Source organism: Spodoptera frugiperda, chromosome 14, assembly GCF_023101765.2.
Source record: "Spodoptera frugiperda isolate SF20-4 chromosome 14, AGI-APGP_CSIRO_Sfru_2.0, whole genome shotgun sequence".
Taxonomy (NCBI): domain Eukaryota; kingdom Metazoa; phylum Arthropoda; class Insecta; order Lepidoptera; family Noctuidae; genus Spodoptera; species Spodoptera frugiperda.
In genome coordinates, this window is record NC_064225.1 from 5206019 (window position 1) to 5230643 (window position 24625).

Sequence of the window (24625 nt, forward strand, 5' to 3'; positions counted from 1 at the left end):
CTATACATATAGTCACTCTATGAATATAGATTTCATATAAAGATTAAAAAAGTAACTTACCGATCCATCTCATGTCCGAAAGTCGACACATAATTGAAATAAGGCGAATCAGTCAACTCCTGAGTCCTGTTGTAGAAGAAATCCATGACATTCTTACCGACAGCGAACACAAAAGACTCACTATAATGCAACACTTTGAAGAACAAAGGCTCAATCGACTTCAGAACTTCATGCCAGTACTTCGAAAGCCTATTAGTCGCATTCACCCAGGTTTCCTCCCAGTACTCCAAAAACTTCATATGTAGATCCCTTATGAAGTTATCGTACTGCAGGATCATAGCTTCCAATCTATCAGAGACTAACTCCATGAAATCAGCTTCCAAAACCTTGTTTACTGACTCTAAGAAGTTCGCATACGCTTTCTTGATCGAGTCTACTATATACGTCAAACTCTGCTTAATAGATTGACTTGTGTTGCCCATCATTCCCCACATATCGTTCACAATGCCTGGCAAACTCTCCAAATGATTCCTTATAGCCATCTCATCTAGCACATAATAAGTAAACTCCACAATGTCTTTAACATAGAAATCATTTTGGCTATAAGATTGGTTCAAAAACCGCTCGAATTCATCCAAATCGTCCTTTATAACGTGAAGGTCATTTAGGTCGTCCAAAAAGTCTCGGATCCTCGGTTTGGCGTCCGTCCAAATGTTCTTAAGGGCAAGATGGGCTTCCATCGGCATCTCCTTCATGATTATGAGCGTATCATTAACTTGGCTGTACAAGAGTTTGAGAGTGGAAACGGCTTGGGATTTTACTTCGGTGAAAATCTGCGGTCGCCATTTTATTGAGCTCGTTAACAGTCGGGAGTGGTTGAGGCGGATGTAGGAGGCTAGGTCGACAGTAATGACGTCATCGAAGTTGCGCCACGAGTCGAATTTCGCGTACCTAGTGTCGACGATCTGGCCTACCATGTGGTAGGAGATGTCTGGAAGAAATTGGAACGGAATTAATTTTGTACAAAAAAAAAAATAGGACATTTGTTACAGAAAGGGGAGTGTTTACGTAATATGAACGTGGCATCAAGGCTTTTATTCACCGAAGAGTTAGTCAGAGGTGGACCTTTTTGGTGTTACACTCACTTTTCAACCAGGTATGGTACCTACAAATCCTATCTAATAAGGGTGAGCCAAATGCCATACACCGGGCACAATTTGAAGCTCTATGCTACTAGTGATTATTAGTTTTTAACCGACTTTCCAAAAAGGAGGAGGTTCTCAATACGGCCGGGATGGATTTTTTTTAAACTGTTATCATCAAGTATGTAAAACCGCAACGTAGTCTACAATAATCCAGACCCTAGTAACAAATCTGAGACCTCTTACTCGGCACTCACATTTCCGACCAATTGCCCAAGGAGGCAGTACCTAAAGTTTAAAAAGTAATAGAAACTTACCATCAGTACTATTATAATGCGCGACAAACGACTTATTCTTCATAGACAGTGTCGCGGTGCCGGTGTCGTTGCCCGTTGAGCGACTGACGAACGTCTTCAGTGTGTAGTCCGGGTACACCAGCTCCCATGTACCGTTCACTTTGTAGAAGTACGTCTCGTTTGCACGCTACAAATTAATTTATTAATTTATGTATTAATATTCACATGACATTTATATGTAAGAATACAGTAATGCTATTTAAAATAAGTACAGAAGAATACAATCTAAGAAGAATCTAAGAATACAGAAATGCTAACTTAAAATACATAATGACATAAATGTAGGAGACAATTGAAAGAGGTAGATGGCAGCACAAGCGATTTAGGGGATCTATTATAACTTAATGCCGAACACGTGAATTATTTATTGGAGGAAAGATCTAAAAAACCAGTTTCAAGTGCATGTTGCTCAGAAATATGAGTTCTTATGTGACTTGAAATTAGTCGAGCTGTGCTCGTAAATCGTATATTTCGATTCTTTACACCTAAAGTAAATGACAATTAAGGCAAATTCAATTTTAAAACACAGTAAAATTGTTGAGTTTACAGTGTATGTACTACTATACGATTTTAAACTTTATTCCAAAAAACACAAGTCACAAAACAGAATAACAAACACTCACCTCCCAATGCACAGCACTATTAGCAGTATCGATCAAAAACATATTCTGTCTCAATTTCTGATAGAAAAGAGACTTCTGGAACCTATAGAAGTTATTGAAATAGTACCAGCGACTCCTTATATTGATATCAGACTTCATATCTAAGTCCAAATTGGTAGACGGATGTTTGCAAATGAGTGCGAATTTGTAGTCCCTCACTGGGCCATTTGAGTTGTCCGTTAATATGGAGTTTAGTTGAAGGTATTCGTTCTCATAATCGGAGTATTGTAGTTCTAGAGAGACGTTTGACATCACTGATGGTGTTGATAGGTATTGGCCTTTTAGGGTTACGTCCTGTGGAAAGAGGGAAAGTTAATTAGTTTTTGTAATGTTGATAGGTATATTTTATTTTAAGTCTTAGACTGCCAATAGAAAACTGTTGAAGGCAAATCCTCCGCTAACGTCGATCATCGGTGACCACCACGGCGTTCAGTTTTAATGAAATGTGAGTTCGTCATTTGATTTGTTGGTTCTGTGTATTTGTGGTATCTTTACAAGGAAGTAAATCTTGGGCAGGTATTTTGAATTTAATGAAATACAGGGTGTCAACAAAACGAAATTTCCGACATCCTATATAGATGATGAAAATAAAAAAGGAAAGTTTATCTTTTTTTCGATCCAGGAATCGAACCCGAGACACCTTTCTCAGATAAAACAAAAACAATCCATTTCTTCAAGGATCTTTTTATCCCCGTAAGTAATGGACACATATAACATAACATACACTCCCTTTTCACCAGTTATTTTATAAGTCCCTTGTAATAATGATTAAGCCTATTGCTATATAGCAACATGTAATAATAATAATAAGTAAGCCTATTGCCATATACCGGACACAGCAATCAAATTATCCCCCAAAAAACGTCACCAAAAACACAACATACCTTTCTAAACGATGGATGGGCAAGCGACAAATCAACATGATGTAGATTCCCCTCAGGTACGGGAGGGTTCTCCCAGCGACCTCTCAACTCGGCCGTCTTATTCTCCTCCTTGACATTCCAGTGTAACTTCGCCGAACCATCGAGTAATGTGTCTTGTAAGTTGTATAATGCTACCAAATTAAATGTACGCAGTGGATACCATACGTTCATTACTAGTTGTTGGGATTCGGTTTCGTCCTGTGGAAAGATTAAGTGATTAGGGTTGATTTTGTACGGGGTTTATCGCCCGAATACTCAAACGCTACTCAATTTTAAGTTGTACTTAAATATCGTGCTATCTCTGTCATTTTTTAAAGAATTTGCAGTGACAGAACTACATTTGAGAGCGTCTTAAAATTGAGTAGCGTTTGAGTATTCGGGCATATGTCTTTTAAATCATCAAAGGGGGTAAGAGTAGTTAGATATTAAATGTACATATTTAATATCTAACTACTCTTACCCCCCTTGCCGCTCATGGACACTTGAAACACCAGAGGCGTTACAAGTGCGTCGCCAGCCTTTTGGGGGTTAGGAATTTAGGGGTTATTGGGGAATCGGGGATTGGGAAGATTGAGAAGGGGATTTTTGGGCTTCCGGTAACCTCGCTGACACAACGAAACACAACGCAAGCGTTGTTTCACGTTGGTTTTCTGTGAGGCCGTGGTACGTCGAGCCGGTCTGTTCCTGCCGAAGCATGGCTCTTCCCCAATTATTTAATAAATAAATATGTAGTGTGTATATTAATGGTAGTATTTCTTAAAGGAATCATAAAGACATCACACTCAGACCCAAAATTATAGTTTTTGGATCACACAAAGAATTGTTGGGTGCGGGAATTTTTGCTAGGTACTCGCTGCACTATTGCATCAATTATGCAGCCATTTTAAAATAAGTTAAGGCATAAAAAATGTTAACTTACCGTAGTCATATTAGTAACATGTAGATCGTAGTTAAACCAAACATCTTCGGCCCATTTGATCTTTGATCCTTGTTTCAGCTCCTTGTCGACTGCCTCGTACTTATTGTCAAAGGTCCAGGTTCGATTGCCGTGTATAGCAGTCAGTTTGAGATCTTTACCGATGTCGTAGGTGTAGATGTCGAGTTTACCGGTGACGTTGAATTTCGTTGCGTTGTGTAAGTGGAATACTGTTGCTTGTTTTACATCCTGTGGATAAAAAGGTTTTTATTATTGGTATAGGAATTAATTAATTATAGAAGCAGATGTCTAGCTGTAGAGGATAGTCAAGAAGCTGATGATTAAAGGATTTTTTTTGGTTAAGTGTTAATTAAGAACTTGACGATAAATGGTGCCCTCTTTAACCGACTTCCCGAAAAGGAGGAGGTTCTCAATTCAACCGTTATGTTTCTTTTTTCAAGAGTTTATTTCCAACCTTTAGAGAATTTTTGAACCTTTAGGGAATTTAGAAATAAATAGAACATATTTTTATCAAGATCAGGTATCGAACCCGTAATATCTTTTTCTAATTTGCGACCACTAGATCACCAAAGATCAACATATTTGTAAAATAGGACTGTCCTTTTCTACTACACCTTATTAGAAAAAGACAAAAGAAAAATACTCACAATATTCCCCGTATTATCATACTCATGTATATACTTAATCCCAACAGGCGTATGAACATTTTCCACCTCTATATTCATAGTAGCAAGGTCTAAATTCCTTTCACTCTTACTGAGAATCTGATCGAAGGAGCCTTTGACGAAGCGGTCGTGATCAAAATCAATTGTAGCGTTTCCATTGCTGGTCTTATCGTCTTGTATGTAGTAGTATTCAGTGTTGACTATGTGTTGACGGCTCAATGGAACTGAAAGTGATATTTCTCCGTTTTGTGTGAAGCCCTTGTTTCTCTTATGGTAGCGGTGTGTCGTGTTCACTGACGCTGTTTTGTTCGGCCAGAATAGGTTCACTTTGTTATCTGATGATTCTTCTAAGTTGTTTATCTGTTGAAATTATTTATTAAAATATAGTTATTATATTAATGTATTTACTTATCTTCTATAATGTAAAAATAAGCCGGGTTTTCCTTCCTGACGCTATAACTCCAGAACGCACGAACCGATTTCCACGGTTTTGCATTCGTTGGAAAGGTCTAGGGCTCCGTGAGGTTTATAGCAAAGAAAATTCGGAACAAATAAGCAGGAAATAAGAGAAAATCATTGGTAGCGAAACGGAGTTCGCCGGGTTTGCTAGTGGTTATTAGAAAAGGTAGGCATAGTTGTCTTTAACGCAGTGTAGCAGCTTATTATGTGAAAAAGTTATCACAATTTTTACCACTATAAGTTGTTTTATTATAGTTTTCGATACTAAAATAATGTTTTGGGTGTTTTATTAGGGTGTTCAAAAATCGGTCGGTCTAGTTCTAGGACTATAGTAGTACATGATTAGATTTTCTTCAATATTTCATTAAATTATGTTATTTAACAACCGTAAGATCGATTACCTTTGACCTTAGGGTACCCCCAAAAGAATGAAAAACGTTTAGACCTACGAAAAATAAATGTGCGCTTTATTCTGGATTCCTATTAGTTACAGAATTTGGGTCAAAGTTACCCCACTACGATAAAAAAAACCCGATCTTACCAATATGCAATTACATATTAACTTGACTAGTGTAAAAACCACTTACATCGAATATAGACTTGAGCCAGGGCAGCCGTTTGAACGGAGTGGTAAAGTTGAAGTGTCCGTCTGTATGTTTGACCCCGCCGTACCGCAGATCTATCTCGCCGATCTGACTGTCGCCTGGGTGGTGCATGTCTCCCCTAAGAAAAAAGAAAAATAAGTTACTATATATTATAACAGAGTAACAAAACAATGTTTTGTCCCGAATTAAAACAATATAAGTAAGTATATGTGTTAGAAAATGTCATCAATAATTTTAAATAATACAATCGTACTTATTATATATGCAAATAAACTCTCTCTATCTTTTTATGATATAAATTATATTTTACGGTTTGCTCACGCAACTGTTTGACGAGGTAATTCGATTAGTTTCAAACCACGCTGGGGGCTCATATTAACTAAACGACGAGAGTCGGATTACCTCGTCAAACAGTTTCGTACGGGAGTAAGCCATGAAATAATATGTGCATACTTAATTTATTACATCTCACGAAAGAGTTACAATATCAAAATAAATTTATGAAATATGGTAAAACAGGGTGAAACTTTATAGATGGTAAATAGATGTTAGAATAATATTTTCCTAACATTTATTTACCCCATTTATATTTATTATTCGCTCATCGATTTTTATTAACCCCGTTTTACAGCGATGAAAAAGTAATAAACAAATATCGACTTACTTAACAATATGATAGGTATGCACTAGATCCTTCTGATAAGACCCTTTGAGCTTCAGCGTGGGTTTACCGTCAAACATGGGCGAGGTTAGAGTGTAATCAACATGGTTGGATCCATTGACGTCCCACTTATATTTCACTATATTGTCTATGTGTTTGTACCCAGTTGTTGAGGTCCAAGTTATCGTGGAGTTTGTGTCGAAACTCTCTGGTAAATAGAGTAGCTGGAATAAAGAAGATAAGTTAAGTTTTTTTTTTCCTTTTAAAAATAACACTGCCCAGTATAAAGATTTTCTCCTGTATCGTGGGTGCGTTAAGAAATATACAATTTCACATACACATGACAGCCAGACCCGAAACCACAATTTACGGATCAAACAAAGAGTAAAAACAAAGTTGAATTGCAATTATTGCCCCCCCCCCTCGCAAAAAACATGAGGTAAGATAATATCGTGTTGATGATCTAATTAACTGATCTACAAAGCACATGAATATAATCCAAGAACTAAGAGTATAATGGTGAAATACTCAAACGTCACTCAACGTTAAGACGATCTCAATAATAGTTCCATCAATTATTATGTTACCGGCTTATTCACGTAACTGTTTGACGAGGAACTCGACTACTTTCAAGCCATGCTAGAGTGCTGCTCATGAATATGTTACCCGTCAAACAATTACGTAAGTAAGCCGATAACATAATAATTAATTTACTATGTCTCACGAAAGTTACAACAAAATAATAGTTCTGTCACTACAAATTCTTTAGACAAAAGAGAGATAGAACGATATTTAAGTACAACGTAAAATTGAGTAACGTTTCAGTATTCAGGCGTAAGCCTAACAATAAAATAAACAAAACAAGCAACACTTACATCTCCCTTGACCCCAGTAACAATCTTGGTGACGTCAGTCCTGTACTCCGCTTCTAGTGTCTTCAGCGGTCTATCATCGGAGCCGGCGTCCAGGTCTATGTACAGCGTGTGTACATCCACGTTCGGTTTGGGCAGGATCGCGTTTATGATCAGGTTGATTTGTTTGTTCGGGATCAGGCCGAATGTGGTGTTCGCGCCGATACTGGTGGAAAGAAAATTAGTGATGGTTAATTATGTTTTAATAAAGAAAAATCTCTCATAGACGTTTTTGATTGAGGGTCGGTTCATTTCTGACATATCGTCGGTCGTACTGATGGACAATTGTTTTTCTATACATTTGTCTGTTTTGGGGTTACGCGACCGATGATACGTGATGATACGTGACTAGTGCGTTACCGGCCTTTTGGGGGTTAGGAATTTATGGGTTGTTGGGGAATCGGGGATTGGGAAGATTGGGAAGGGGGTAATTGGGCATTACTTTTAAATTCCAAAAATACATATATAATTAAAATTCAGGTTTGAATTCCGCCAGTATAATTTCCCGAACTTAGGTACCTACATAAAATAATTAATAAATAAACGTATACTTACACCCAAACATGATCGAGGTCCATCCGGAAGCCGGCGTCCGTCTTCATCATCATGTCGGGAGTGGTGCTGTTTCCGAAGTGGATGTCCAGGTCCACGCTCTTCTCTATCTCCTTCACGTGCTGGTGGCCGAGCGCCTGGGGAGAGGAGAGTGAGAGTGAGATAGAGTAGAGACTTACCTAGCCTTTTATCAGTTTTATTTACCAGTTCTATCGATGAACGAGATTTGGTTGAGTGTCAATATGTTACATGGAAAAATTGTCTTATGTGAGAAATACCAATTTTCACTATTTATTAGAATCGTAGAATAAATCATCAATCAAACATCCGGAACCCATTCTGTCTGAGACATGAAGGTTACATAACACCAAAATTCCAACTAATACAACATATGCCAATAATATTCATGTTAAATCGAGTAATTATAAACTCCCACTATTATGGATTACGCACGTAAAGTTCTAAAATACCTACTAGTCTTTCGATAACGCGGGCGTAAGCGCGAAATTTAGTTGTTTTGTTATTGTTTTAAAAATAAAACTAATGAGTATACAAAAAAGATTCTTTGGGAAAGTTGTTTGTAATCATAAGTATAATCACGTGTTTAAATATCGTTCACTAATTACCAGTCACCCTATATATCAAAAGTTCTACTCACCTTTATAAACAGATCTCCGAGAAGGAAGCTCCACTTCAGATCTCCCTCTCCCTTCATATCTGGCAGCTCGTACTTGCATAGCAAGTAACCAGTTTTGGGACCGAATCTGTAATGGAATAGAATGTATATAGTAACTGTATTCACACTAATATTATAAATGTGAAAGTTTAATCACGTTGCAATTATTTAATGGACCTTGTTGAAATTTGGTATACGGACAGAGTATGGGCGGACTTGGGTGAGTCCTTGGGTGTCGGAAGCTTGTAATGAATAGTTAATTATTTAATTAATTGTTATTATTAAATAGCCCATGATACTGCTAGAATATAGCTCCTCTATATAAGAGGATTCCATAATTTTCACATATGGTGGGCGGGTTGGAGATTAAGTAGTTGCATTCCGCAGTATATGTCGTGGAGCCTCGGAGGTTTAAGACACTCGCTTCTCATGCATGACTTTTACCGAATTATATGTACTTTCTAAGATTATCCAGACACCATTGACAAACGATGAAAGTAAATATCGTGACATAACCTAGGCTAATTGATTCTAATAAAATTACAAGTTTGAAATTGCCAACCCGCATTGAGCAAGCGTGGTGATTTGCTTAAACTTGCTCCGTCTGAAAAGAGGCCTTTGGTCAGTAGTGGCGACTGTTGATGTGATGTGATGACTATATATTTATAAGAGTCGTCTTTTACAACACCCGTAAGAAGAATAGACTTGGTAAAAATGTATTTTATTATGTTTTCATCTAGGCAAAAAGAATAGCAATACTCACATAAAATCAGTATCTCCCTTGACGTATCGTATCCTGTTGAGCGGCGTGGCGGCCTGCACGCTGAGTACCTTGCGCAGCCCCGGGTAGTTGTCCACGCGCGACTTGAAGTATATGTCCTTGTACTTCGACTTCGGGATGTCCAACTGTGGGGGGAGGAATTAGTATTATGTGTTAAAATGCTTCTAATTATAAATGAGAAGTCAAGCAGGGATACATAAAAGATGGATACGTATTACGATCCTTAAATGTAACTTTAAAAATGTAAAATTTACTAATACCGTTCGATTATTGTCATAGCTTTGCATACCTAGTTATAATTAGTCATTTAAGATCATTGTAAGTGAACCGTGTTCTCTATAAGTGCTTTGTTTAATTTTATTCACTGGTAGTTGCAATAGATATAATATTTCTATTTCGATACTAATTCGATCTGTTATCATTATAATCCACATTTTAAAGAGAGGTAATTATTACGTAGGTGTTCCATTCTCACATTGATGGCATAAGTCAACAAACGAGAAGACGAGGATTCTTCGATCTGCTGAAATTGCTTACTAATAGGCGATGCCATGGACGCCCATTGACGCTCGCAACACAAGTGCATTGCCAGCTTTTTGAGAGGGGGGGGGGGGGAGTTAGTTATTTGAGGATTAAGGACTGGAATTATTCTGGTAATCCCACTCGCACAGGAAGTATACTCCCGGTTCACTCCTAAAACTACTCACTTTAACATTAATATCAGTGAAGTTCCCCTCCAGTTCGGCCTTGGCATGTAGCGTGGCGGACACGGGCCCCGCGAAGTGAGCGGATAGGGTGTACACGGTGGGAGTGCTCTCGTACTTCATGCGGATGTTGATGTTGTCGCCCTGCCCTTTGGGGACCAGGGTTAGGGACATCTGTGGACAAAATCATAGTTAAACACACTTATTGTCTAGAGAAATGGTAATATCTAATGAGCCCAAAGTCGGTATTATTATGTTTACCAGTAGGTAGCTCAAAATTCTATTAGCCCTCTAAGCCTTCAAGCTTCCTGTTTAATTATGTTTTAGTTATGTATGTAAGTTGCTTTAATTGGTCGTTGTAACTTTTGAATTAAATAAATAAATTGATGGTATCATAATATTGTATGATCGTCTTATCAACATGAAATTAACGAGTAATTATATTTTTTGGCGACTCTAAAGACCAAAACTGACATGTATTTACTTCACTTAATATTTTGTATACAGAAGCTGTTGGTAAACCTTTATTAATAAATAAATTTTACATTTATTTAAGTCTATCCAATTACATTTTAAGTCTATCCATTTGCTTAAATTTAAAGCTTGCATTAATTTTACCGTAAAATTTCATAAGTTTTTAAATAGGTGAACTTACTTCGAGAGGGTTCCTGTTCAATACTTTCCCGTTGATACTATACTCTGTAGTGTCTGTCACAAACGATCCTCGAATGTCGTCCTCTTCGAACTCTCCTATAATTTTTATAGCCCTGCAAAAATGTGAGAAAATATTATATAGATCACCTATTTGCATATTCAAAAGAATCGATGTGCTGACGACGGTTATAAGTCCCATGTAATAGGGGGTGAGATTATTGCCATATACTGGGCACAATTCCAGACTCTGTGCTACTACTGAGAATTTTTCGAAAAACCAATAAAGATCCAGTAATACTTTGCCCGACCCGGGTATCGAACCCAAGACCCCTTGTTTGGTAGTCGCACTTGCAACCACTCAATCAATCTAGTTGTTTAAATCCTATAAAATACTTTAAAGACTTAATGGTCAAATACTCAAACGTCACTCAATTTTAAGACGCTCTCCGAAATAGCACTGTCACAACAAATTCTTTATAAAAGACAGAGACAGAACGATATTTAAGTACAACTTAAAATTGAGTAGCATTTCAGTATTCTGGCGTAACTCACCTGAATCCCTTATGCGGACTGCTCAACGCAGCGCTAACAGAAGTTTGCGACTGATCTGCCTTCAAAGAATAGTAATAGTCTTCACTGCTGAAGTCTACCGACAGAGTCCGCGACACGTCCTCGCTGTAGAGTAGAGATAGTTCGGCCGGGGCCAGTACTGGGACCAGCGCGCCGCGGGACTTGAACCTGATGTGGCGGTGGGGGGCCGGCCGCCATACTACGTCCGCGAATAACTGGGAGCGGGAGGATGTGTTGGTAAAGTAATAGTATGGGAAATATGTTGTACAAGTTGATATTAAGAAGTAAAAAATGACCAAATTTATGTCTTTTGCTGGTTTAAGGTAAGCGTCCGCATCGTACGCATTCCGTATTACGTCATCTGTACGCATCGCATGTAGGCATTGCCGATAATGCGGTCCGTACGATGCGGATCAGTGGACGCAGTTGTATGAGTTTCTATACAAGAGAAGAAGTTGCGTGCGATGCGTACGATGCGGGCCTGTGGACGCGTACCTCTAATGCTTTCTTGTTAAGTTGTGTATTTATTGGTAGGATGTTTTGCGCAACCGTTGCGCAAAGGTTGCGCACTCATTTCACATAACATAAAATTATTATTGTTATGTTATAAATGCATATTCTCGTGTCATATTGCAAAATGCTACTCATTGAAATTATTCCTTTCATAAGCTAAATATATTAGGATTTAAATTTCTTAAAACTGATTTGAAATAATGTCCTAAATAAAAGCTACCACATTAAATAAGAGTAAAAACAATAAAATCTTCAAATGATCCAAAAACTAACTTAAAAATAACTTACATAATTATTCTGATCACCCTGTTGTATCTGTATACCGCCTCCGACCACATTCTCAACATCTGAGAAGTCCTTCTTAAACTGCATCTTTATGAAGTAGTCCTCTAAGTACGCTGATGTTAGGTTCAAACTGCCTGAAGTTTCAACAAACGGATCGTCCAACTGCAAAAAGATTTAAAAGTTTAATTTTGTGCAAGGGATTTTGTGTCGTATTCCAATTAGTGTAAGGGTTTCAGTTCTTTGAATGTTGGAATAACTCTAAAAACGTTATTCGCTTGAAATCTTTTATGAGATAGATGGTGGATCAGACTGTTCATCTTATGGTAAGAATTAGCGCCCGGCATAGACACCCGCAAGACCACGGGAGTTACAAGTGAGTTGCCAGCCTCTTGGGGGTTAGAGGTTTGATAATTGGTGATTAGGGATGTGGGATGACTCATGGGCAATGGGATATGGCTGATGGGGGATGGGGGATGGGGTATCATGGGGTTGGGAATGGGGATGGGGTATGGGGATGGGGGATGGGCATGGGGTATGGTGTATGGGGATGGGGGATGGGCATGGGGTATGGTGTTTGGGGATGGGGGATGGGGGATGGGGGATGAGGATGGGACAAAACTCGTAAATACAAGCTACAATATTGTTTAACTTACCTCTAAGCTAGCTAAAGCAGTAATAGTAAAGGACGGCATGGCTATGTCAGCGCTCATCTTCCACAGCGCGTCCTCGAGTCTTGCAGCGACTCTCGCCTCTAGCGCGGGGAGTACAGGCAGAGGTGTCGCTATACCGACCGAGGCTACATACGATTGGTACGTGTCGTCTTCACCGCATTCGTATTCGTAGAATATTTTGTATGATATCTGTGGAGAGGTGTAGGAAGATAATATTATAAATTGTAAGTAATATTTTGACTTCGGCTTGACTTTGTAGTGGTTTATAAATTTGTGAGTAATATTAAATTTATTAGCCAAAAATGTATAGATTGTGTGAATGTTTCATTAGAGACTAATATGACGATCGCGAAGTCTGAATTTAAGACTCTGTTCTGACATTCTCTACGTAGAGTATGTGATATTCTGTTTTTTTACATAGAGACTAATAACATAACTGATGCAAGCATATTGTTAAACACTAAGCAACAAAATTCTTAGCGCGTAGATAAGAAGTAGGGATTCTATTTTGCGTTCGGCAGTCTAATTTATGGCCACTGTAAGCTACATTGCGACATTTTTTTTCCGTTTCCTAAAAAATTTCGCGAAGCCTTGAATGTTTTTGTATTAAGAATTGGTAAATTCTATAATTTATCTTTCAGTTTTTTAACTGAGTGATGAATTATATGAAAATAGACTCTCACCTCATGCCAATAAGTTCCATTATACAACAACACGAGACAGGTGACGTTGATCTTCTCTCCCAGTGTAATGTCGACTGTGTACACTGACTTCAATTCCTTCACCGCTTGGAAAGGAGTCACCAAGTTTAGAGTGTTGCGCATTACCGTGTATTCCTGTGGGATAAGGTTCATTTTTGCATAACAGAAATAATAAGTAACAAAGTGTGTTTCAGATTGATCTGAAATCAAAGCAGTGTTAGGTAACTATTAGCAAACATGGTTTTTTTTTGCGATACTGGGAATCTAAACTGTAACACATATCTTTTTTTTTTAACATTGTCTCACATGAGTATTTTTTCTGTGTTGAATACATGTACAATTATTGACTGGAAAAACGTATCAGAGAAATTGTAAACATGTATTTTTAAAGAGGAACGAATGGAGTTTCTTTCTCGTTCTTGTCCATTCGAAGCTACACTTTGGAACGAGTAGGTACTAAATACTACCTACTTAGCTTCACTGGCGGACAGACTGACAAACGTCATTATTGCCAGTTTGAATGTTCTTGAAACTTTATTTGGTGGTTTTCTTTATTCTGGTGTATTACATTTGTATAATAACTATCCTTAGACATACTAAATAACGCAGTAACGCAGGCTATCAGTAGTTTGTGCACGCTGTTCATGATGAAGTGTCCCTCTGTGACTCGAAACTAGTAGAGCTTTTCTCCATTAATGTACGTGAGTAAACCGTGATTTTTGGTTAAGTCGTGTAATATTTTCAAATTATAGCAATAATTATTATTAGATATGCAAATCCTTACCTCTAGCACGAAGACATCAGTAAGTACAAGTGGCGGTAAGTTCGGTAAGTGTAGCGTTGCGTTCACTTCTAGTATATCTTCCAAAATAAGACTATTAAGAAAAATGTAAGGAAATTAAATAAAAAAAATTTAATAATATTAGAAAATTAAGGAACATGTGGGATGTTTTTTTATTTTTTTCTAGAGATAGTCAAAACAGTTAGTCAACAGATTTCTGTGCGTAGTTAAAGATTTCGATAATTTTTGGTGTTCTGGCATCACTAACGAGAGGTCCTAGTCCAAAATCGATAGACCTGGCCTACTCTAATTCAACGAAAAACGAAGTTTCGGACGAAACTTCGCAGATTGTATACTACAATTCTATTTATTGCGAACTTTCGTGAACAAAAATTAACGAATGAAATGAAGATAAATAAATAGGTTTTGATTTGAAATTAAAAATAAAACGTTATTTCAAGTAATTCTATTAGTAAATCAATAAAACCTACGGCCGAAAATTAAACGAAACTTCGGATTCGAGAACCGGAGTAGCCCCTATGACTACTAGGACTATTTATATCAATTAATGCTAAGACCCTGGTCTTAGCATACCTTCATACATACCTTCATACCTTCATAACTACCTTCATATATACATACCTTCATAAGATGAGCATTGAAAGTGATAGTAGGATAGTACAGGGTGTCCAAAACCACTCGGGCCCTAGTATCAAAGTTCTCTATAAACATGTCGGACGAGCTCGCCTCGTGTTGGAACTTGTCACGAAGCACGTCTATTAATGCTTTCCCGTTGTCCTCTAGAAGTATTGCTATGCCAAACTGGAATAAAGAAATTTGGACTTTAAGGTTTGTGTGTTAGAGTTTATTTTTGGTTGTAAGCTGTGTTGTGTGTTGATTTAAATAAATATTTTAATATATTGAAAAGATAGTTTAAAGTATGTTTTGCTTGTGTGGAATTATGCTTACACTTGATTTCGAATTCCATGTTAAAGTAATAATAAGACTATTTTTCAATTGAAACAAAGATGGTAATTTGGTGACAAACAACATTCAACCTTATACAACATTACTTTAAAGTCAATTACACCACATCGAAACATATCATAACTACTATAATAATTTTCGTCTAAAAAATTAACAGAAAACTTGCACAGTAATCTCAACCTTACAACACACAAAATAAATACCAAATTACCTTATGCGTAGACAATCGGATAGACAGTTCAGTATCAAGTCCATTTCCGTAGATATTCTTCAGTACAAGTCCGTTCTCTTCGAAGCCTTCAAGCGGTGTATACAACTTGTATAGGTATACGAAGTTTAGGGGGGACTTATAATGCCAGATACCGGTGAAACCGAAGTCCATTTTGCCCCAACCTACTCTGAAGTCCACCTGGAAAGATGAAAGACTTTCTTTAAAAAAAAAAAAATGTTGTCCCACATTAGGATTTTCTCCTGTGTCGTGGGTGTATTACAAACATACACATGACACCCAGACCCGAAACAATAATCTGTGGATCATTCAAAGAGTTGCTCCGTGCGGGAATCGAACCCGCTACACGTTGCGCGGCAGCCGGTTGCCCAGCTACCGCGTCAACCGTGCAGTCTATGTGTAAAGTAGTGTAAGATGTAGAAGTTAACAAAATAAAATACTTGATTAACATTTTTAGCGCCACGTCGTCTATAGACGACAATATAACATGGGAAAATCCACCAAGGTTGACAATAACCGACAAGATAATATATTTATTTAAGGTACATTTTATCCGTCGTGTTATAATGTTATGTCCTTTACCCTTAGAACGAGTTTGCTTTACTTTAAACGAAAACGAAACGAGACCGCATTCAGCGCGGCCATTGGCCAGCTCGAATAAACTAACCAATCAGAGCGCCGAACGCGTTCTAGTTTAGTTTTCGTTTAACGTAAAGCAAACTCATTCTAAGGGCACTGAAGCAAACAATACATTACCTCTTCCGGCGCCCTCTTGGCTATCACCATAGCTCTGTTGAGGTACTGTATCGGTAGTGCCACATGTCCAAACACGTGGAAGTCTTGCAACGATAACAGCTTCAGGAATACTTCGATACCTATAGGAAAATAAATATTTTAATTGCTATCCATAACTAACATAACGGTAAAGTAATAAGTGAGTAAGGTAATCGTAAATCATAAACATTAATATTATAAATGTGAGTGGTCGCAAGTGGTTCCTGGTTCGATTTCCGTGTCGGGCATATTGCTGGATTTTTTTAGGTTTGTCGAAGATTTCTCAATAGCACGAAGTCTGGAATTGTGCCCAGTATATGGCAATAGACTCACCTCCTATTACTTGGCACTTATAACACAAATTATAAAAACTAGGTGTACATTGTACAGTGGCATTACGTGCCACATAATATTATGCACCTCTGAATATTACGGCTCTGTAAGAATTTTAAATTAACAAAATCTTCTATTATTATTAACTCTGTCTTAGTCTTAAAATAACAAAAATAAATAAGTTCCTATACAAACCTGTGGTAGAATTGGTAGTAACAACCATGGCCACTAGATGTCGGTCAGCCTCCACGAAGCCGAACCGCGCCGTCATCTGTGGGAACTCCACCATGGGACTGGTGACGTTCACGACTAGCATGCAGTTCGTGATGCGGCGCATGTGACCTGGGAGAAAAGAGAATTAGAATTAAAATGGAAATTCTTTAACGGTTTCTACATAAAAAGTAAAATAAATACTTGATAAAATAAAATGTGACTGCGTGCCTAAGGGTAAGAGTTTGATTACCAGGTCGGGTAGCCGTCTTTGTATTTCAAATAATTATGTATTTCTCAGAATTATCACGGAGCCTGGATTGCTATCAAATGCATGACAGTAGACGCCCGGCTTTTTACATGAGGCTTAAAACATAATTGGTGCAGTCCAGTTTACTTCTTCTGGTATTAAAAGGTTTATAGATATATTGTATACTTACCATTGACGTAAATCTTGAGAACTTTTTCTTCGAGGTCGAGGTAGGTGATGCCATTGATGTCTCTCTTGTGGCCCAATACGAATGCTGTGCGTAGGAAACCTTTTCTGTAACCCTGTAAAAATTAATTGATATTAAGACTGATATCGGAAAACAATTGAAATGGGCAAAATAACTTGTATACTTAATTACACTTACCTGGAAAGGTGTTAGAAGTGTAACTCTGCCAGTAATGTTGTTTTCTTTGTGCCCTCTATCTAATGTCCAGGACGAGTTGATCATGAGCAGACCATCTTCATTGTACTGTAACAAAATGTCAGTGATTATCATCCAAAATTCTGATATAAGGCAGACAATCTAAAAATAACTTATAAAAAACTTTATGTTCATTAAACAACTTAAAACCAAATTCAAAATTAAATCAAAAAGTTTTCAAATCATAATGTTCACAGTGTCGAATAAAACAACAAAGATATGGAACGCGCCCAACGACAAATGCGCGCTACGCGCTTGTCATTGACATTTGACACTTGCTTGACAGATAAAACAAAATGTCAGTTGATAAAAATATTTAGAGGTTGTGTTTGTGACCGCTGAATCGCAGTAAATTATTAACAATTACTATCGATTTCCGTTTAAAAATAGCTTAAACGCTATCGAGTTATAACATCAAGTTGTTATTTTACTAAATAACAATGAATAACTCCGCTGCAAAAGTGAGTGAAATATTTCGTGAAGCGGGCACCGCATTCAACAAGCTGGCTGAAATGACGAAGCTATTGCATCCTATGGGGGACTCTCAGCCCGGTGGGAAGTGGACAGACGACGAGATTGAGATGCTACGGGCTTGCGTGCACCGATTCGCCGTGGACTTGAACAGTCTGAGCCAGCATATCAAAGGTCGTACGGTCAACCAAATACGCACTACGTTGAAGAAGAAAGCGTTTGAGGATGCGAGTATTCCCGTGAGGCAAGTGACTCTGAACATGTTGAATGCTTCTGAGAACGAGGTTGATGTCGACGGGCTCAACGATGACGTCAAGCTGGAGTTCGAGTCGACGAACGACGAAGTGGCCACTTGATGTGACATGTTTAGTTTTCCCTAAGTTTGTTGTGTATCGCCACAACAAAGTTAGGCAAAGCTAAAGTGAACAGTGAAAGTGATGGAGTACACTCTAGGTTTAGTTTCTAGTGCTTATTGTTAAGATATACTTGTAACTTGTTATTATTAAATGTATTAACTCGAGTGAGTTAACTTTATTATAGAGGATTGTTTCTTTTGTTGTTTGTCGATGAGTATGGTGTTTTTTTGAGGTTAGATGTACTGGTTATTCTTTGTAATATAATAAGTAAAGTGTGTTACACATATAATTAGAGTGTATCTATGGTAAAATTATGCATACACTCATATTTATGCATAAAAGCTAATTTAGAAGTAAACCACATAATCTCGGCTTTCACAAATTGTATAACAGCATAGTTATGGCAGCTAGAGCATACAAGTTGTATAACTCTGTTAGCCTTATATTGTTTAAGCATCATTGTTATACATTTATTGAACTTGTCATGCGTCTAGTTTACTGCTACAAGTTAGATAATGAAAATTGTTCATAGTGATGCACATTTGGCACCAAAATGCCAAAAAATATTAACTAACATTATGTCTGAAAGTCAAATTGTTTGCAATCAATTTGAAAGCTTGCACAGACACTCGTAGACAGGAGTTAGAGTTCTAAAATTATTCAATAGATTATTAAAAATATTTACACACTAATATGATATGATTATTATCAAATTGTAAACTTTAAAATGTTGGTATAACATAATTATAGTTTAAATATACCAATTAGTAACTAGTTATAACAAATATTATAGACGTTAGAATAAGTAGTTTTGTACACCGAGTTAGAAGTATTTAAGCTTTCACAATGCAAATAAAAGTATACTCTAATTACATAGTTTTACTAGTATGTGGTTACTTAGTCAGCTATGTGGAGGAATGATGAACTTAACAAGATGGGAATAAGAGTAAAATATTAGTAAGGATGTTTTGTTAAGTCTTTGACTGCCAATAGAAAATTGTTAAAGGCAAATCCTCCGCTAATGTTAGTTACTGGTGACCCCATTGCGTTTAAAGTGTTAAAAATAAAGTTTGTACTAGTGCCAGATACAAGAGATTGGTACTTGGCACTGACTGTGTCTATCGAAAAGAATCAAAAGTAAAATTTGTGATTGGAATCATGTTTCAAAATTCTCAGTACTTTGTAACTAGTTAGTAAGTTATAATGTATTTAAGATCAAATACCATTTTTATTAATGTAAAAAGCTGACGAGTATGTTTGAACGCACACATTCGGAATAAATGGAATGTCAATTTATCGAGCAAGGTTATAGGCTATAAAACTTTCGCTACGACCAATAAGAGCCAAGCTATGTGGGTGAAACCGTGCAGAAGTAGATAGTTTTACATATACCTAATTACATCATAGCTTCTTTATAAAAATTGTAAGTTATAAGTAACAAAAATATATTATATGGTTAAATCTTAGTTTTAAAGTAATATTGTGTATGATTTTATTTTGCTCTTGTCAATGTATGCTTTTTCATAATTCAATGATATTGACTCCTACCTATGTAGGTTGTAAGTTGTATATGCTATCAGAGTTCAATGAACTTCTACCTATGTAGTAGTTAGCAATTATTGTTTTAGCCTTCAAAATTAGAATTTTAAAAATTGTTCCTTTATGTTTATAGTCTTAAGATTTAAAATTCTAAATTCAAATGATTCTCACTCCTTAACTAACAAAAGAAAGAGATAGCAATAATTTTAGTATATTTTTGTACATTAACTCATACTTGAGTATTACTTTTTGTATGGAATGAAACTTTATTAAATTCTTGCCATCCCTTTCTTACACTGTTTGTTAGAGAGTGACATTTGAATAAAATGTTTTAGCTTCTTATAATGTAACTGTATTGGTGTATAAAGATGTAACGATTATAGATCTGGAACTGTATCTATTTTATGTAAATGTACATAATATAAAAATACCTTAGGGTATGAAAATGCTTATATTGCCCATCAACCTTCTTTAAATTATTGGATTTTCAATCCTATTACACAGGAAATAAAGTAGAAAGTCAAGTTAGGCAGTCCTGTAGAAGGTTTTTACAAAATGCAATATGTACAATAGTTGGTCAGTAATGATTACACACAGCCTGTATTTTAAGAAGGGTAAATAAAACATCTATAGATTTGTTGTTTTTTTTCTTTATTTTTCTTAGACTAGTACTTACCTGTATTTCGCTTTATGTTGCTTTATAAAATTTCAACTGACTTCTATCATCTTAATTTGAAACCTTACTCCCTTGACAATAAAGTTTAGTATTCATCACTTACCTTGAAGCTCAAATAATTTCTTCTGAGATATTATTGTTCTTTCTGAGCGGATGTTATCTAGCTAGCTAAACTGATTCTTTATGAAATTAAACCTTGTGTGGATAACAATATAGTTCAAAATTGTCTACCTTACTAAAAAGCAAACAGGTTTCGTAAACACTGTATTTTGTTTAAATTCCGTAATTTAAACCTTAGGTATTTTAGAGTATAATTTTGTCTGCTTACCTGGAAACTAAGCAGTGTATCAGCACTCTTCTTCCATATAACCCTATGTTTGGCTATGGCTGCCGCCTTCGGTAGTGTCGGTATAGTGGAGTTGACGACTGCGTTGATTTCTCCATAGAACTCATTGGTTTTGAACAAGTAGTCGGCTAGTAGGCTGAACGCTAGGTAGTCTTCCTGCCAGTTCATGCTGCCGTTTAGGGCTTGGAGATTGTCGTGGTAACGCCACCTAGGGGAAGAGATTTTTGGTGACGTTAGAAAAAGATATGTTGATTGAGAGGTTGTATCGTGTTTGGCTTGATAAGAATGTTAGATAAATGGTGTAGATTTTTCACTTTTCTATTTAACTATAATTGCAGTTGTGCACTTTAAAATAATCAATTCGAATAGACTGAGCACATCCTGTGACCTATGAGCTACGAATTTGCTTTAGATTTAACCTAGTATCCATTCAATCAATCTAGTTCAGCGCTTTAGTATAGGCTAGGTTTGGTGAACATAATTTAGTATCATTTATGCACTGAATGCGCTCTCGTTGGGCAACTCTTACTAAGGGTAGGGATGTTATGATATTTTGACGTCGATTATTTATTCTTTGTGTGATCCACAAATTGTTATTCGGGGTCTAGGAGTCATGTGTATGTGAAATTGTATGTTTGTAAACACACCCACAAGACAGGAGAAAATCCTAGTGTGGGGCAACGTTTTTAATAAAGAAAAAACTAAATATACGTATGGTAAGAGCTTCAATAAATTAGTAAGCAAATATACATAGACAAAATTAGATATACTCACATAAGATTAAAACTAGTATCCTTCCACCCAGCGAACGGCGTGTTCATGTTGGAGAGTAGAGCGTAAACAGTTTCGTTGTGGGCTTCCGAGTACATCTTGACGCGCCACAGTATGTTGGACTCGCTCGACCAGCCCATGCGGATGTGCCACTGGCAGAACCAATCTGGAATATAGGGAAGGTTTAGTAACTTTCTATAAAATATAGTGTGTGAGAGCCATGCTTCGGCACGAATGGGCCGGCTCGACCGGAGTGATACCACGGCCTCACCGAAAACCGACGTGAAACAACGCTTGCGTTGTGTGGTTGAGATCTTCCCAATCCCCGATTCCCCAACAACCCTTAAATTCCTAACCCCCAAAATGGCCGGTAAAGCACTTGTAACTTGTTTCAAGTGTCCATGGGTGGCAGCGATTGCTTACCATCAAGTGATCCGTCTGCTCGTTTACCGGCTTTACCATAAAAAATATTTCTGACGTACTCAAAGACATTTTCTGGTAACTTAAACTATTCCTTGGTAACGATTTTGTTCCGAAAACAGTTGCTAAGGACTGCATTAAGTAACTATTAAATGTCTCTGAGTACGGCGGTTAGTATTTTTCATGCTATGTTACGTTGCTGTGGATGCGTGCTGTGGATGGCTTCCCTACTATCGATACATCGCATACTCGAGCTGTGCATATTCTTCGCACAGCTACATAGCTAAGTATCAGTGGAAACGGTCACATAGTTTCACAACTTAGCTATTACATCTTCGAAGCATATCTACATAGCACATCTCTGATGGAAAAGCACCTGTCAACACCACTCCTGCTTAAGGCAATTTCATACAAAGCAAAACTTGCAAATTACTTCTAAAAATATTCTCACCTCTTAACAAAAACTCGAACTCCCCATTGACCATTCGTCCAGGGTAATACAAGGACACATGTCCCCCATGGTGCCAAGTGCCCTTATTGTCCAGTTGCACGTCTATACTGACTTTCTGCGAGGGATCGCGGTTCGCATCCCAGTTGAAGGCAGCGGCTAAACGCTTCTGTTTGGCTGATACCCAGCGCTGGTAGGAGAAGTGGAGGTCACGGAGTCTATGGGGAAATAGAAAACAAAGAAATTTAGGTAAAGGCCCGTTTTCTTTCAGGCATATTTTTTTTTACTCTTTAACAATATGGTTTATGAAAATAAGAGCAAATATCGGATCAAAAATGAATAGCCCAAGTAAACTATTAAACTTATGTATCAGTTTTACCAGTGAGAACTGAAATAGAGAAAAGAATTAGAAACATCAAATTAATTTCAGCCTTATTATCTTGCTATAAAGTTTAAAATCGATTAAGATGAGATGCATATACCGTATGGGGAAACCTCTTATGACTTAATCCATCCATATTCATACATATATCATCTTTACTGACGCTATACGAAAAATGAGTTAGAAATATTTTGTTATTTTATACTTCTGTGGACAAGTACTACTTGTAGTTTCGTTAAAATCATATGAATGATCTCCATACTGTATTTACCAAACTCCTCAACTCATACATACGGTAATTAATTTTCTAACTAGATGAAAACATGCCCTAATTTCTCAACAAACCATACATATAAGGTGAAGTAGACTCAAATAAACTTACTGATCAAAATGTATATCCATATTGACGTTAGTATTATTGCTAAGATCCGCGTTCAAGTTGACACTGTACGCCTTCCCGCCGACATCCACCTCTACATAGGTCGTGAAGTTCTGCTCCGATAGCAGAATGTACCTTATTAACGTCCTGTAGTGCTCGTCGTTGTATTCTCCCTGCGAAACATTGATTTTGTAATCTATTTTGTATGGGATAAGGTGTATTTTAGGTTAGAGTTAGTTATGTTTATAAAACAGGAGTAGTGCTCGTCGTTGTATTCACCCTGCGAAACATAGATTTTGTAATCTATTTTGTATGGGATAAGGTGTATTTTAGGTTAGAGTTAGTAATGTTTATAAAACAGGAGTAGTGATCGTCGTTGTATTCTCCCTGCGAAACATTGATTTTGTTATCTATTTTGTATGGGATAAGGTGTGTTTTAGCTTAGAGTTAGTAATGTTTATAAAACAGGAGTAGTGATCGTCGTTGTATTCTCCCTGCGAAACATTGATTTTGTTATCTATTTTGTATGGGATAAGGTGTATTTTCGGTAAGAGTAAGTTATGTTTATAAAACAGGAGTAGTGCTCGTCGTTGTATTCACCCTGCGAAACATTGATTTTTGTAATCTATTTTGTATGGGATAAAGTGTATTTTTGGTTAGAGTTAGTTATGTTTATAAAACAGGAGTAGTGCTCGTCGTTGTATTCACCCTGTGAAACATTCATTTTGTAATCTATTTCGTATGGGATAAGGTGTATTTTAGGTTAGAGTTATGTATATAAACACATAGTTTATACACATAACTCGAAGGACTAAAATACATAGGACAGTCGATTTTGATTTTTATTACTTTTGAGATAAGATGTATTTTGAGACTTCTTTGTGCCTTGAATAAGATTGAATTTGTGCTTGTGGAATAAATGGCTTAAAATTCAATTTAATTTTAAATCTATGGCTATCATATAACTATACTAAAATACGCAAACCAAAGAAAAAAATAGTATTAAAATGTTGTGTCAATCAAGAGATATATACAATTAAGTATGTTACGGCACACGTTAGTTTGAGAATGGTGCTTACTACCATGAGCCCCTGGTGTGACTTGAAACTAGTCGAGTTATTTTCGATATTCGTGAAATATAATTCATTTAATTTAACTTACTACCATACTCAGAGTTATTTAATGGTTACTTAACCCAGTCCTTAGCAATTGTTTTAGATACAAAATCATTACTAAGGAATAGTTTAAGTAATCATTAAATGTCTTTGAGTGCGTTAGTTAATGTATAAATTACCATCCTGAAAATCTTAATGCTTTCATTGTTATATGATGTTCATATTACGACCGAAAGGTTGACCGCCTTTCGGTCGTAATATGAACATCTTAGATAGTACCTAGTAGAC

General features: G+C 36.8%; 2 protein-coding genes across 2 annotated transcripts in view; one reads left to right on the forward strand and one right to left on the reverse strand.

Moving 5' to 3' along the window:
- Nucleotides 1–24625, reverse strand: part of LOC118269291 (uncharacterized) — a gene marked incomplete at its 5' end in the record, with an annotated part of 72832 nt that overhangs the window by 13354 nt on the left and 34853 nt on the right. Inside the window, 29 exons of the mRNA XM_050698229.1 lie at nucleotides 61–991; nucleotides 1460–1625; nucleotides 2122–2454; nucleotides 3045–3281; nucleotides 4003–4248; nucleotides 4668–5045; nucleotides 5732–5867; nucleotides 6414–6634; nucleotides 7286–7487; nucleotides 7877–8010; nucleotides 8532–8637; nucleotides 9313–9455; nucleotides 10038–10208; nucleotides 10690–10801; nucleotides 11241–11473; nucleotides 12060–12218; nucleotides 12710–12916; nucleotides 13411–13563; nucleotides 14213–14289; nucleotides 14824–15031; nucleotides 15408–15605; nucleotides 16182–16300; nucleotides 16728–16874; nucleotides 17183–17294; nucleotides 17378–17482; nucleotides 20805–21030; nucleotides 21597–21759; nucleotides 22465–22679; nucleotides 23226–23395. Of these exons, the coding sequence (XP_050554186.1) occupies nucleotides 61–991; nucleotides 1460–1625; nucleotides 2122–2454; nucleotides 3045–3281; nucleotides 4003–4248; nucleotides 4668–5045; nucleotides 5732–5867; nucleotides 6414–6634; nucleotides 7286–7487; nucleotides 7877–8010; nucleotides 8532–8637; nucleotides 9313–9455; nucleotides 10038–10208; nucleotides 10690–10801; nucleotides 11241–11473; nucleotides 12060–12218; nucleotides 12710–12916; nucleotides 13411–13563; nucleotides 14213–14289; nucleotides 14824–15031; nucleotides 15408–15605; nucleotides 16182–16300; nucleotides 16728–16874; nucleotides 17183–17294; nucleotides 17378–17482; nucleotides 20805–21030; nucleotides 21597–21759; nucleotides 22465–22679; nucleotides 23226–23395 (6008 nt within the window). The remainder of the gene's footprint in view (nucleotides 1–60; nucleotides 992–1459; nucleotides 1626–2121; nucleotides 2455–3044; nucleotides 3282–4002; nucleotides 4249–4667; nucleotides 5046–5731; nucleotides 5868–6413; nucleotides 6635–7285; nucleotides 7488–7876; nucleotides 8011–8531; nucleotides 8638–9312; nucleotides 9456–10037; nucleotides 10209–10689; nucleotides 10802–11240; nucleotides 11474–12059; nucleotides 12219–12709; nucleotides 12917–13410; nucleotides 13564–14212; nucleotides 14290–14823; nucleotides 15032–15407; nucleotides 15606–16181; nucleotides 16301–16727; nucleotides 16875–17182; nucleotides 17295–17377; nucleotides 17483–20804; nucleotides 21031–21596; nucleotides 21760–22464; nucleotides 22680–23225; nucleotides 23396–24625) is intronic.
- Nucleotides 17713–18444, forward strand: LOC118279137 (chromatin complexes subunit BAP18-like). Its single transcript, XM_035598672.2, has one exon. It carries the CDS (start codon nucleotides 17875–17877, stop codon nucleotides 18259–18261), a length of 387 nt encoding a protein of 128 aa, XP_035454565.1. The 5' UTR covers nucleotides 17713–17874; the 3' UTR covers nucleotides 18262–18444.

Coding starts and splice junctions, on each gene's coding strand:
- LOC118279137 (XM_035598672.2), top strand. CDS start 17,875: ATGAATAACTCCGCTGCAAAAGTGAGTGAAATATTTCGTGAAGCGGGC.